Genomic DNA, 15,649 nt, shown 5'->3' with positions numbered 1-15,649 from the left:
TCTCAGAGACATAAATATCTTGAAAATAATATTCCATATCATGCACAAAATTAATGGCCCTCGGGTTGGAAGTTTTTTTTTTTTTAAAGTGAAATTTGGGGCACCTGAGGGGCTCAGTCGGTTGAGCGGCCAGCTCTTGGTTTCTGCTCAGGTCATAGTCTCAGGGTCCTGGGATGGAGCTCCACATTCAGCAGGGATTCTCTTCAGGATTCTCTCTCCCTCTCCCTCTGCCCCTCCCCCCCATTCTCTCCCTCCCTCTCTAAAAAATAAATATTTTTAAAAAGGTGAAATTTCATGAGAGAGATCCACTTCAGGGTCTCTGAATATAGAAGAGTAACTTGGAAATCTCTACTCTATGCCATTTGTTGAAGTAAATTTGTGATTCTTTTTTAAATAAAGATTATCCCATTGCACTGAGGGGCACTCACGGCCGATAGCTTCTGCCCAAACAGCAGCGAGGGCCCAGGCCCGAGGGATGGTCACAGTGGCCCCTCAAACACAACACCTTCTGCTCCCTCTTGTCTTCTCGAGGAGCAGCGCCACGTCATCCGCCTCCACCGGCTACCACGAGCAAGCGCCGTGCCCAGAAAAAGCAGAAGGAATGATGAGGAAGAAACCGCATCTTACCAGCCCAGACCAGGATGAGGAATAGAAACCCTGTCCTTCACGATTCCCTGGGACACAGGGTCTTCAAGCAGTGAGTGTGGCAGGAGCAGCAGTCCCTCAGACAGGGCCCATGGGCCAGAAAGCAGTTTAAACCACATAGCTGCCAGGTCCATAAAACCTAAGTTTGCTTCCATAACACAGGAAGCTTGATTCAGTCTTGCACTGAACTTAATTGCCACACTACCTCTTTGTAGTATGTCCTGTTGCAAGTGCTCTCTCTTTTGTAACAGGAAGACAATCAGATCCAAGTTAGACTGTAAGTGAAGTAGCCCCCCACCCTGACACCTGTCCCCTCCATTATATATTTGTATTTCCAGAGAGAATGTCTTTCTCTCGTTTACCCAGCTCACTTCTGTTACCATTATTCCTCCAGAGCCTACATCTCAGACTTAGTAGTAAACACTGCACAGTTCTGACAGTCGAGAAATACGTAATGGCCTTTGTCTTACTCACAGACCTGTTCCATCAGCAGCTTACGTGAGTGATCTCAACAAGAATTCCTCCTTGTGGGGCCAGAATTAAGGTGCTGACAAAGTGAAAACTATCTAAACTGATGCCTAAAGTCACAAGTATTGTGAAACCACTGGACAAGGATTCACTTGATGCTTAAAGTGACCCCTACCAGTAACTACGGGGCCACGTTCCACCGGTGAAAATGGAAAGACTGGTGTGACTCAGAAACCAATGAGCAGAGGCACCATTAGAAAAAATGATGCAGTAGTATTTATTTGGAGAGCGATAGATGTGTTTTCATGGCATTTAATGATACTAGAGAGCCAACAAAGTTTGAATAATGAAGGCGTAGACAAGTCTTCCTCACTGACAAGCCGTGTGAACAAGGAGCCATGATGCCTCAGGTCATCTGCTCTGGGGAATGCAGCGTGGTGGGGGCGGGGGGGGGGGTAGACAAGCTGCCACCACAGGCAGAGGAAGAAAGTGTCTTGGGAGTATACCCGAGTCCCCAGGACCCCACACCACTGCCCTCGACCACACAGCACACGCTAGCAGACCCGAGACGCACAGACAGCTCTAGAGAGGGGATTGTGCTCTTTATCAAGATTTGAAGAGGACATAGGGGACAGAATTCAAATTTTATTCTGTGACTGAACTAAAATCTGAAGATGAAGATTATCATAGGAAAAAGGTAAACATATATGTACCACTTTTCAGTGGTCTGTTCCTATCATACAGATAGAACTTAAAGGTCAGTAGCTTGAAGTAGAAATTTAGAATTAGAGTTCGGGGAAAGTTCCAGCACAGGCCCAGGCTTTCAGAAGGGATAGTTTGTGTAAGAACTTTTTTTTTTTTTTTACTACCATCCTCCCAGTTTTGAAGCCAGATGTTTGATGAGGATTTGGGATCTTAATGGCAGGGAAGATGGAAAGCATATATTGCTAATACTTTGTCTAACAAGAAAGCAAACAACAACTAAATGCTGTAAGAAGACAAGCTGCTTGGGCTCAAACACACGTGTTCACAACACAATTCAGAAATACCCAGGAGGAATCTCACGAGCTTAATGGATAGCCACCTACCGAAACAAAAGGTATATTAACAAGAAAATGTCAAATTTGAGAAAGCAAATTTCTTTTTATTTTCCACCCAACTAAAACAAATGGAAGATGGAACCACCACCAAAACATAATATTTTTTCCCCCAAATAAGTACAATCATGATGCTGGGTTAGCAGTTAATTCTTTCACCCCACAAAAAAACAAGAAACAATCTCCATCCTGTTCTATATCTTTTATACAGATTTGGCAGCCTGAGATACATTTCTATTATGAGGCTACTTGATAGTGTAAATGGCCACGTTTTAAAACTTCTATCAGCTCAAGCTAGTAAAACCTTATACTTCTATATTGGGCCACCATTAAAAGCAGCATTAGTACAAAAAAAGAAAAAAAAAACTCAGCAAAGTAACTGTGAGCTTTCTCTCAGAATGGTACAAATATGCAAAATCCTGACCTTTCACCTTGCTGATTACAAAATAACTATATTCTTCAACCACTGTACACAAATACATAACAGGCTCTCCTTATGCCAAAGAGAGATATGAAACATGCAGCAAACGAAGGCTGAGGCAATGGGAAAGCAAGCTTGAAATTTTATACTCAGCATTAGACATGCAAGCTACAAGTAAACACACCTCAGCCTGCCACCATGGGCCCGCAGTGAGCAAAGTGTACATTTCCCTAACACATGGACGAATAGGCAGAGAGAATGGCTCTCCTCACGACAGTATCAGATCAATTTCAAAACCAACAAGCATATTCTTTTAACCCCTACCGCAGCTTCCTGCTTTCCACACGTCTATTTGTGTACAGCAAAATGTCAAGGGCCTGGGTCCTGCTGCGTTTCACCAAAGATCCCCTCCCAAAGCAGTCAGCCACATGCTTGTGGGTCCAGGCTAAAGTTTCAAGGTTTTTTTCTTTTTAAAATTCCTTTGGATGGCTATTAAACAAATATATATCTGTGGATACATGTCGGGAGAACCCAGAAAAAGGCTGCTTGGAAATCTTTGCTGGACTAAAACACACTGCTGTCTGAATCTGGGGGTAAGGCTCTGAAAGAAAGACCCTGGTAACTAAATCCAACATGGGGAAGATGAACTTCTATGAAAAAGCCCATATCTGCCTTTAACAGGTGGCTATCTTTCTGTTTTATGTGGCAGTTTCGGATCCCAGAAGGGCAGCCTTTTTGGTGTTTTTTTTTTTTAAATAAATGACTTTGAGGATTTTATCCTTGTACCTCCTACTATTGCACCCCAAATTATGGTCTCTTGTGGTCCATTCCAAAAAAAAAAATCCAAAACTTAAAAATTAGGCGAGAAAGGATGATGATGTGACCTATTAATGTCACACGGATATGTTTTCTCTAAGCTCCACCCCCAGCAGGATCATCTGATTCTCTCTGGAAATGTAACTTGATTTAACTAACACTTTACAGGACATTTTACAACCCTATAAAAGTCAGAGGATAACATACAGAGAAATGATAAGGTGTGCTCCTTTCTTTTTTTCTTCCCTGGTAGAGATGATAACCCCAGAAGTTAAGACTGTATTGTTCTCTAAAACACGAACCTGTTTTGAATATAATTTAACAATCTTATTTGAACATCCCTTTCTCCACTTTTTCATCTGTTCCTCATATCCTCACTGAATCAGTTTTGTGATTCTGCTAGCTCCCTCATTAAATGAGTCCAATAAAACTTTGACACAATGAAACTTTCTCTATCTGCATGTTTTTAACAATTTAAGAATAAGTCTTTGATACTTCTTGGACCCAACAATCAAATGGTCCCTGGGAGAGTGAGTTCCGGGCTTTAGGACTCCTCAGCTGTCATACTCGTAGGGCAGCTACATGAAGACAACAAGATTCAGGCTGATTGGCTCAGCTGGCTAGTGTGGCACAAATGGGGCTCCAGCACAGGCATAACACCCCCTACCCCATCCACAGAGGCCACAGTTTTAAACAGAAAAAGTATATACATTTGAAAGTGAGTGAGCAACAATGCCATTCCCATGCGTAAATACACAAGAGAAATGAGGGCCTATATCTGTAAGAAGACTTACACAAGAATGTTCAGAGCCTTTATTTGTAAAATACCCAAACTGGAAATGACCCGAATGTCCATCAACAGGAGAACAGAGAAATAAATTCTGGCATATGCATAAAATGGGATACTATACAGCAAGAACAAAGAACTGATGTATGCAACAACATTTTGTCGTGCAACAGGAGCCGTATGTAAAAGAACACATACTTTATGATCCCATTTATATGAAATCCAAATACAGGCAAGCCTCATCTATAATGATAGATTCCTACGGGACGGGGAATGACTGGGAAAAGGCATGATGGTACTTTCTGGAGGGAAAGAAATAGGATTGATCTGGATGATGGTTACAGAGGTGTATACTTACAAGAAGAAAATCACAAAGAGGTACAGTTATGACTTCAGCATTTTACTCTATGTAAATTTCACCTAAAAATGAATAATTTTTTTAAAAAGAGGAGAAAGAGAGAAAAAATGGATTCTAAAAAAAGTAGGTAGGGAGAAGAAAGGAAAGGGGGATTTAAAAGGATTCTTCTTCCACATGTACAGTAAATAAATGAGAACTAACTAAATAAAAGAAAAAGGAGGATAAACCTAAAAGGGCATGTCTGTACCCTAGTTGGACACATTTATGCCTGCCAACAAATCTCAGCCCAAGAGCTGACAAAGGCCAGGCATCTTCTTAACAAGGGGGTGACTGGCATGGCTGGTAGTTTTCTTTTGAGAAACTGTGACAATACAGAGTTGAGGGTGGATACTGAATCCCAGCACCTGGGGCGACCATGCTCCATAAGGACACTGATTAAGGATCCTAGAAATGAATCAAGAAACTGCTTAAGGAACACTCTCTGATGGTGGTAACACTGGCATAAAGGCACACAAACAAACAGTGGGATTCCACAAAACTACCCAATTCAATCCAGGGACAAATTCTTCTTAAGCTAAATAAAGCATATGTAAACCCACTCTCAAAACTGCAAACTTATGCCAATATGATTGTTATTACCTTAAGATGTATTTTCAGCTTCTAGAATCCTCTATGGCAGTTTGCGTTATTGTTAAACTCCACTGCATCCACCTACTAGATTTTTCAATAATAGGCCTAAAACATTCCCAGTGGGTGAAGACTTGAAAATAGACTCAGCCATCTGAAAGAATAGAAGTTTCTTTTTCTGCCAAATGTGACAGCCACAAGTGGTGCAGCCCCAGCCGTTCCTGCCACATCCTTTCTGGCTCCAGTGGAACAAGCACCTCCCTAGAGTGTCACTTCCTGCACTGGAAGTGCTCTAGCTGAGGTGAGAGGACAAGTGATTAGACCCTCAGGCCAGGGGAGAGGGTGACAGGGACAGCAACACACTCAGTAGGTGGCCAGCCACGTGCTAGGTCCTGCCTCCTTTAATCCTCAAAGTGGCCAGATGAGGTAGTCGGGCTCCAAAAAGCAAACAGATGGCACACCAGAATTAGGTAATCTGAGGCAGGACTAAGAAGGAGACTCCCCCCCCCCCCAAATGGGTGAGGTACAGAGAAACTCTGAGGCAGGAGGCGGGGCTAGAAACAGGGGATGAAGAGAAAGGAGCGTGGAGGAAGGGGACTTAGGAGCAGCCACCGTCTGGAGAGGGACAACCTCGGGGCAGAGAGCCAGCCAGATAATCCCTGACCTGGCTGGCCTCCCTCCCTCCCAGTCCTCTCCTGCCAGCACTCCCCTTGAGCCAAAGCCCACGGAAGCCAGAGGGCAGGAGCCTGCTGTGGTGGCCCCAGGCCCAGCAGGTGGAGAAGGGTGGAGGGAGGCCCCTTGGCCAGGACCACATCGCCTGGGTTCACAGGGAGGAGCTCCTGCTCCCCAGCACGCCCTGAGCAAGGAGGAGAGGTTCTGAGAGCCAGCCTGGGCTCTTCCTGCGCTGCGCTACTCCGTCCTGGTGCCTGCCAGCCCCCACAAATGCTTAAGTAGGCGGCCCAGCCTTAAGCCCTGAGCAAAGTCCAATTCACAAGTTTTCTGAGTCTATGGATTTGTGGTTTGGAATAAGGGGGCACTGAGCCTACAGGACATCAAAATAAGGCTTTCAAAACAGGGCCTCCCATCAAAACTGGTGCCAACACTGTAGGCCCTTCTCCTTCCCAGGGATATTCTCCCTCCTCCCAAGTCCTCCCTTCCTTCCCAGGGTCCTCTTTTCTCTTTCCCACAGCCCTCATCTAATTTCCAGGGTCCTCCTCTCTTTCCCACAGTCCTCACCTCCTTCCCAGGGTCCTCTTCTTTCTTTCCCAGATATTCCTTTCTCTTTCCCAGGTCCTCCTCTCTCATTTATTTCTCCTCATCTTCACACCAAACTTTCCCCCTTTTATCTGGAAAAACTCTCCTTCCACACGAGAATTTGCTCAACTTCAAGGACAATCCTTGTCCCAAAATTGGGGATTTTGTTTGGAAGGGCAAAGTAATTCACCCCCATTTACACATCAATTCAACAGAGTCAAATTGTGGTAGCCCGGATGTAATGCTTTCCTACTCTTAAAAGGGGAAAGAGTTGCTAGGTTCAACTGTAGTCCAAGAAAAAAAAGTCTGTACTCCCACAACCACTTACAGAAAGTAAGTTTATCAGCATGTTACCAACAAAACTTCCCCCAGCCTTCTGCACAGCGAAAAGAAATGAACAAAAGAAATGTTAGCAGGGTCACTCTGAGGCAAGATCCTGAGGAAAGACATTGAACTGAGTTCCTATTTGTTCTAGACTGGGGGCAGGGTACAGGTAGAGGGCCCAGCGGTTGGACACTTTTTCATCATCAATCCCTTTTCATAAAACCCTTCCATGTAGCCCTCAAGGCTCTCTGACTAGGGCACCTGTTTCTCTGGGCCCAGCACTCCCCGCACCACCTGCTCCCCATAGGCGCAGGTCTTAGGCATGGTCTGCTACCCGCCAAAACTACGGCAGAGGCCCTGGGGATTTGTGCACACAGCCCCCTTCCTACCGAGGACAATCCGATCTTCTCCAGCATTAGATAGGAAGTTTATGGTACAAAAAATTTTCAGACCTACTTGGTATTTCCCACAGAGAACAGCCTCATGGTTACCTGCCCTTTTTTTTTTTTACTCAATTCCAACTATTATGTACAATTTGCAGTATATAATTTCTTAACATGAATGAGCTACATTTTTGTAATTAACCCCTAGATGACTTCTGCAAAGGGCATAATTTTCCAAACCTTACTGAAAAAGTAGATTTTATACAATGTTTCATGGCCATAAAGGGGAAAGGAAAATAATATAGTTCCTACCAAAAAAGTGATGTGAATATAAAGGTTGAAAACATAGCATAACTGGAATTCTACACTTAGTTTGATTGCTACTTGACTTAAATAGTCAAAACTACTTTCACCTCACTTTCAATGGAATGGAAAAGGGTAAACATTCTTTTAGAACACCAAAGCAAGTGAACGAGTACATAAATAAAAAACAATTTAACAAGCTTTATATTTTCCAGCATTTTCTAACAGACATTGTTTAAAAAGAGAACATTCTGGGCCTTAAAAAGTGATTTCAAAATGGGTCTCTAGATAGCTGGTGCAAAGCTCTACACGATCTTCTTGATAGCACGCAAGTCAAACTGTCAACTCATCCCCAAGACAGCCCATGAAATTCCTCAAGTGCCCCCAAAGCTTTGGTCAGTAGAACCCACACAGGAGACAGGAAAAGGGTTTCACGTTGTACTCACTCTTACAAAGTTGTCAGGGAACAAACCTCTCCTGCCGTTGATCTGTCCCTCCCACCAGCCTCCATCCTCCTTCCTGATGTTGGTGATGATCTCACCCACGCTGATCGTCAGCTCATCGTCGTGCTGGGCCTGGTAGTCAAACTCCACTATGGCCTCCACTGGAAGGAACAGGGACAGAAAAAAGAGTACACTTTAGATCAGATGTTGCAGAAGTCTGAGGCCCACTAGCCCTGGAAGATCAGTAGTCATATTAAAGGGAGTTCCCCTCTACCAATACTTAAAATAACAGGGCCCCACACAGCAACCTGATTTTGGTTAACCTGAGGCCAGTCGCACAGAAACCACAAAGCACAGGTCCGTGGTCAGGCACAGTCAGAGTGGCCTACAGGTCTCAGGGCCAGCAGGAACTTCAGAGGGGAAATCACACAATGACAGAGCAGCAACAACATCTGCACCCCCGGAGGGAGGCAGCATCATTTCTCCAAGCGCAGAGAAGGTAGTTACCAGACACAGATTTGGTACTTAGGTGCCCCCACCCTTGCAAAGACTAACCGTGTGATGTTAACTTCTCTGGGCCTCAGGCATGCAAAATGTGGGTGATAATAACTGCCACTCTATAGCGATAATGCCCCTCGCTCAGCCACAACATGCGTAAGGACGGCTGACACTGAGGACCCTGCTGGCCAAGCCAAAGTCTCAGACTGCTTACGTCTGCACGCACCACTGCCCTCTCAACAGAGGGCCTCTCAGGCAGCAAGCCAATTTTTTTTAAATATTTTATTTATTTATGTGAGAGAGCGAGCGAGTGTACAAGCAGTGGGGAGGGGCAGAGGGAGAGGGAGAGAGAGAATCTCCAGAAGCCTCCCGGCTGAGCGGGGACCCAGACAAGGGGGCTTGATCCCAGGACCCCAGGATCATGACTTGAGCTGAAGGCAGACGCTTAACTGACTGAGCCACCCAGGCGCCCCTCGGGCAGCAGTACCATTTCAAAGCGTTCTCCCAATCTGCGGTGATATGTTATACTTGGTCACAGGGGGAGGCAACAGGTGACACCGACGCGTCTTCTTGTTGACAAGGTACAGATGCATGTAAGCAGAGCTAAGCAATCCTGGGCATGTTAACTTCTCCACAGCTGGATTATGCACGTCATCTACACTTAGGGTCCCGCCTCACACCCACCTCAACCAACAAACCTCCTGTCCTTTTCCTTCTATATTTGCAGGTCAATATGAATGAATGAATGAATGAATGAATGAATGAATGAACAAATGGCAAATGAATAAATAGAAGGGTAGTGAAAATTAGGTGCACCCTCAAATAGTGAATTAGCAATTTAGGGATTACAGGAATGGAAGAGGAAAGGTTTTACATGAGCCCTACATGAAGCACGCATACAAAAATGAACTCAGAATGGATCACAGACCTCCATCTAAGAGCTAAAACTATAAAATTTTCGTAAGAAAGCACAGAATAAAACCCTACTAACCTTGGATTTGGCGAAGATTTCTTCAGTAGGAGACAAAAAAGCACAAACGACTTTTGAAATTTCAGTCCACTGGGGAAGGTTTCCCAGAAAAAGGTTGGTAGGTGAGTGGGCCCCCCATCAAATGGGCTTTGCATACCCATAAGGAATGAAGCCCCAAAGTGCTTCTGGATCAGAAGACCCTAGCCATCCAGACTGGCACACTTACCACTGTTCATTCATGTCAGCTAACCCAGAGAGTTCATAAGCACCCTAAAGTGAAATTTCCTTGCCTGGATCATTTTTTCACAAAATTAGCTGGCTGACTTTGCTGCCATGAATCTGCCCAGGATTGAAGTTGAACTGTAAACCCTTCTCATCACATATAAACAAAAAAGAGGAGCAGAAGAGCATAAACAAAGCAACCTTTTCAGATTTCTCCTGGTTCCTGACCAGTATGAAGGCAGAAACACTTCTATTTTCTTGTCTCATGCTCTGCTCACCAGCAGTTCAAATGAGCTATCATAACAATCAAAACGAGGTCAATTAAGAAACAACTTTCTTCAAATGACCTAGACAAGGATCTATTGAAGCTCTGCTACTGGAACGGAGCCTACAGTAACCACTGTTTCTGTGCCCCACATTTTCCTGCATTATCTCATTTAATCCTTACAATATTAGAATGCTCATCTTCCCAATTAAAGAAACTGAAGTTCAGCAAAGAGTTAAGATCATTTTCTGAGCCAGAGCTCTCCAAAGTGTGATGCACTCACTTCAGGGGTTAGTTGACATGATGAAAAAAAAATCAGAACATCAATTCATTTTATTTTAATTTTAAAAAGAGAAAAATTCAACTTCTCGAATATTCCATTTACAGAATGATACTGGTTCCTTCATCCAGCCTTTAGGTCCAGCAGTCGAGGGTGCTCTGAGGACCGGAAGCAGCCTAAGGGACAGCGGTGCTCCTCAACAAGAATGGCAGCTAGAGCCATAGCCAGCTTTCAGCTGCGTGAGGCCCCCCCGCAGTTCCCTGAGGCCTCCTGATAAAGCCTCTTTATGGCTATTACCTCTCAATAAATGGATGAAACGCTTGAAAAGATTTGTGTTAAGAAAGTAGGGGTTGGGGGCACCTGGGTGGCTCAGTCAGTGAAGTGTCTGCCTTCGGCTCAGGTCACGATCTCAGGGTCCTGGGATCGAGCCCCGCATCGGGCTCCCTGCTCGTGGGGAGTCTGCTCCTCCCTCGCCCTCTGCCTGCCGCTCCCCCCTGCTTGTGCTCTCTCCCTCTCTCTCTCTCTGTCAAATAAATAAACAAAATCTTAAAAAAAAGAAAGAAAGAAAGAAAGAAAGAAAGAAAGAAAGAAAGAAAGAAAGAAAGAAAGAAAGTAGGGGTTGTAGACAATATTCAACATGCGACCAAGTAAACAAGGAAATGGTGGAGCCGCCACTTTCGGCTCCTGGTGTGAGCTCTTTGCCAGCTACGTGGGGAGGTGAACACAAGGACAGGCCAACCAGGTCTTACACGGAGATGATCAAAAACCTAACTTATCAAGACAACTTATAATAGAGGTTGTTTTCCACCACTGATATAGGTGTAAATTACCTAATTAAAATAAGGAACTACTGGGATTGCAAGGTATTTGAAAGTATGTACCTGAGCCATGAGGACAAATGCCTTCATTTTCTACCAATGTCTAAAGTCATATAATACTCAATTTTATGTGTTCCCAAAGTCCACTAAACCTAATAACAAATGTTTAGAAGCTTCTTTTGGGTTTTCTCAATCAACTAGTACAGTAATATATGCACACAATCTATACATAAATGTATACATGAAAATACTCAATTATTTTTTTTAATAATAGGTGTTTTTTTAACCAAGAAAATGCTTGGAATACTGACCTAGGCTCCCCAAGGCTGATCCCATTAGCGCTTGGAGATCAAAGCTCATAATCTGTCTGATGGGAATAGGAAACTGTGGCGAGTGGAACTGATGAGAGGGGGAAGCAGCACATGGGACCTCTCTGGGGGAGAGAGAGCACAGGAAGGCTGCTAAGGAGGAATCCAGTCAATAGTCCATCTTGATACTGACTTGAATCCTGTGTACTTTGGGGGAGTCAGAACCCCATTACCTTCCAGAATACAACCTTGCTGCTTCTTTCCTAAAGAACAAGTCTCACCTTCTCTATTCTGTATGTGTGTCTTACCAAAATGAAGCTGGAAGAGGACAGAGGAATGTGTTTCAAGATGGTTACTGGGAAGTAAACAGCTGCCAGCTCCTGTCGCAAACTGATGAGAAACATACCCTGGTTTTGCTTCAGTCTCTCTCTTTTGTTTGATGAGCCTGAGGACACGCCTTAATTGATGCTTACTGTAAATAAGTCTGGGGATTAGGAATTAGGGGCTCAGGGATAAATAAAGCATAACTACATAGTTTTTGAGTCTTCCCAATATCTTATTGACCTAGTCTTTCCAGATGTACGCTTGTTTTATCTCCTAGACACTTAAGTCATCACATACGCCCTGTCTGCCTTCTGGTGCCAGCTGGGCCCTGACTGCCTCATATCACCTTCCTGGCTCCTCCAGCCCCCAGTCCTCCCTGGGCCCTGGCCTCAAGGCCATTCCATGTGGTGGTGGCTGCACATGCGTCTCATTCCCAGTGAGCCTCTAATTGCCTTCTGGGTGCAGATCACCCTTCGTTCTTCCTTCTGTTCTCTCTCTCCTATGAGCATCCATGCCATGTAGTAGGTGCTCAATAAGCCATGATATACCAGCTGCTCAGCTTGCATTTTGTAATGGCAGGTAGTTCTCTGCCCAACCAAGTTGGTACCAAAATGCCAAGTGTCAATCACATTTTTGCAAATTGAGTCAGATTCTTCAGTGCACTAAGGGAGCTTGCTATTTAAAGAATCCTGTGGTTAATTCTTTTGTAACATGAATAATCACTTCCTGCTTTACTTTTCCTGTCAAGATGAATTTTTATATATCAGGTTGCTCTAAGAGGAGGAAACCTATGTATGATTTTCTTAAGTGTTCATAAATCATGAAGCTATGTCTCTCCTACCCCCTTGAAAGGTTCTGTCTTGTGTTGTCTGTAAGCCTTTGAAAGGTTCTGGACTTTGGCTGTCACTACAGTATTATCCGCCATATTTGGCGACTGGGTACCTGAAGTGTTGCTAGTCCGAACTGAGATGGCTACCAAATACAAAGCAGGTGGCAGAGACTTATGGGGAGAAAAAGAATGTAAAATATCTCATAAATTTAGACTGACCGCACGTTGAAATGATATTTTACATATGCTGGGTTAAATAAATTTATTATTCAAATTAATTTCACTTGTTTCTTTTTACCTTAAGGATGTGGCTACTGGGACATCTAAAATTACACATGCGGCCTAGTACTATACATTCGTTGGACAGAGATAATTTAGGATAATACTTGGCAGATAGGAAATCAAGACCTCACATTTCGTAATCATAGTCAAAATATTCACCAGAGCCCATGAGAAAGTCTGCATCCCTGAAACCCATTTCCTTGGCTTCAGGAAGCTGCAGGTAGCTGCAGGAATGACAAAACATTACCTAAGATTTTTGTTAATGGTACCCTTTGGGAAACTACCTGTGGGCATGAGCACAAAATTAAAACACTAAGCTAAATAAAATATATCAGAGGTGTAATTAGGGCAACAGTAAACAAAATCCCATATTTAAAGACACCATAAATTACAAAACTTAAGAACGTCTCCCTGTCAGAAAAATACCACTCTCCAGCTGCCTGCTGTGCCAAAAGCCAGCCTGCACACGCTTGCTGCACCTGGCACTGCTGCAAACGCCGAAGCTACAGTTAACCCATGTGTACAGACAGGCAGAGCCAGAGGAGATCAGAGGTCTCCTTTAACACGCAAAACGTGTCAACCACCCAGATCTCTGCCTTCAAACTTACTGGAATGTGTCCTCCCCCAAAAGATGAAATGGCTGCTTTTTAACTGTCAGTTGGCTAAGCCAGCTGCCAAGCACCTTCTCACAGCAAACTTCTCACGGTGGCATTTCAGAGGCCCCACTCTGTGACCCGGCCCCTCCCCACCTCTGTGCACTGAACTTCCTGTCTCCTGGCATCACTTAGCACACCACAAGTTCATGGTGGCTCAGCCCGGTCAGACTGCAAGCTCCGTCTGGGAAGAGCCATTATTTGTTTCAGGTTTCAGGTTTCTACCTCCCTTGCCTAGCATTATGTCCAGCTCACAAATATTTGAACATATCAAAGAGCATGAAAGAGAATAAAAGTTTTCCAATTAATATATATATATATATATATATATATATATATATATATGTACACACATATGATGTCACAAACCTCTCATGAGTTTAAAGCATTTGGAATTTCAGATGGGACACCTGGGTGACTCAGTCGCTTGATCATCTGACTATTGATTTTGGCTCAGGTCATGATCTCGGGGTCGGGAGATGGAGCCCCACATTGGGGCTCTCCACTCAGCGTTGAGTCTGCTCGAGATTCTCTCTCCCTCTCCTTCTGCCCCTCCCCCCGCGATCTCTCTCTCTCTCTCTCTCAAATAAATAAATAAATCTTTTTTTAAAATTAAAAAATAAAAAATTTCAGGTGCGCCTGGGTGGCTCAGTAGGCTAAGCATCTGCCTTTGGCTCAGGTCATGATCCTGGGGTCCTGGGATTGAGATCCGTGTCAGGCTCATCTGCTTCTCCCTCTGTCCCTCCCCCTCCCCCGTTCGTGCTCTCTCCCTCTATCTCTCTCAAGCAAATAAATAAAATCTTTAAAAGTAAATAAATAAAAAAATAAAGAATTTCAGGGGCGCCTGGGTGGCACAGCGGTTAAGCATCTGCCTTCGGCTCAGGGCGTGATCCCGGTGTTATGGGATCGAGCCCCACATCAGGCTCCTCTGCTATGAGCCTGCTTCTTCCTCCCACTCCCCCTGCTTGTGTTCCTTCTCTCGCTGGCTTTCTCTATCTCTGTAGAATAAATAAATAAAATCTTAAAAAAAAAAAAGAAATCCTTTAAAAAATAAAAAAATTAAAAAAATAAAGAATTTCAGATATATACACAGCACAGAAAATCATCAACAAAATGAATAGGCAACCTACTGAACAGGAGAAAATCTTTGCAAATCCTATATAATAAGGGGTTAATATCCAAGATATATAAATAATTCATACAACTCAATAACAAAACAAAAAACAAAACAAAACAAAAAACCACACACACACAATCTGATTAAAAAACAGGCAGAGGATCCGAATAGACATTTCTCCAAAGACGACACACAGATGGCCAACAGGTACATGAAAAAGGTGCTCAACATCACTCATCACCAGGGAAATGCAAATAAAACCACGAGACATCACCTCACACCTGTCAGAATGGCTATCATCAAAAAGACAAGAAATAACAAGTGTTGGTGAGGATGTGGAGAAAAGGGAACCCTCGTGCACCACTGAGGGAATGGTGCAGCAGCATGCTATGGAAAGCAGTATGAAGGTTCCTCCAAAAATTAAAAACTGGACTACCATGTGATTCAACGATCCCACTCCTGGCCATTTATCTGAAGAAAATGAAAACACTTACATGAAAAGATATCTGCACTCCTATGTTCACTGCAGCATTATTTACAAGAGCCATGATATGGGAGCAACCCAAGTGTCCATCAATAGATGAATCGATAAAGAGGATGTGGGACACATACATGATGGCATAGTACTCAGCCACAAAAAAGAATGGAATCTTTCCCTTTGTAACAATAGGGATGAACCTTGAGGGCATTATGCTAAGTGAAAGAAAGAGAAAGATAATTATTGTATGATCTCACTTATATGTGGACTCTGAAAAAAAGATAAAGGAAAAAAGCTCACAGATAAAGAGAACAGATTGGCTGTTGACAGAGGCAGGGTTTGGCAGAGATGCGAGGGGGACACGAAACGGTGAAGGGAGTCAAAAGGTACAAACTTCCAGTTATAAAATAAATAAGTCATGAGGATGTAATGTATAGTATGGTGACCATAGTTAATAATATTTTACTGCATATATCAAAGTTGCTGAGAGTAACTCTTAAAAGTTCTCATCACAAGAAAAAATGTGTTTATGTGTGGTGATGGATGGTAACTAGACTTATTGTGTTGATCATTTGAAATACATACAAATATCAAATCATTATGTTGTACACCTGAAACTGTTATATGTTAATTATATCTCAACAAAAAAGAAAAAGAATCGTTTCACTTGTAAATTTTA

The 15,649-nt window shown here is 43.5% G+C and overlaps 1 protein-coding gene across 7 annotated transcripts in view; it reads right to left on the bottom strand.

The window, feature by feature from the left end:
- SH3KBP1 (SH3 domain containing kinase binding protein 1) overlaps window positions 1–15,649 on the bottom strand; it is a 322,979-nt gene that overhangs the window by 263,944 nt on the left and 43,386 nt on the right. For 6 of the 7 annotated variants that reach the window (XM_087860193.1, XM_087860198.1, XM_045801269.2 and 3 more), the window contains exon 2: window positions 7,930–8,087. In XM_087860193.1, coding sequence (XP_087716319.1) covers window positions 7,930–8,087 — 158 coding nt within the window. The remainder of the gene's footprint in view (window positions 1–7,929; window positions 8,088–15,649) is intronic. The other variant, XM_087860197.1, reaches the window with a different exon arrangement.

The sequence above is a fragment of the Ursus americanus genome, chromosome X, assembly GCF_024610735.1.
Source record: "Ursus americanus isolate L20-20 chromosome X, mUrsAme1.1.p, whole genome shotgun sequence".
Classification (NCBI taxonomy): Eukaryota; Metazoa; Chordata; class Mammalia; order Carnivora; family Ursidae; genus Ursus; species Ursus americanus.
This window is presented reverse-complemented; position numbering and strand designations above follow the sequence as displayed.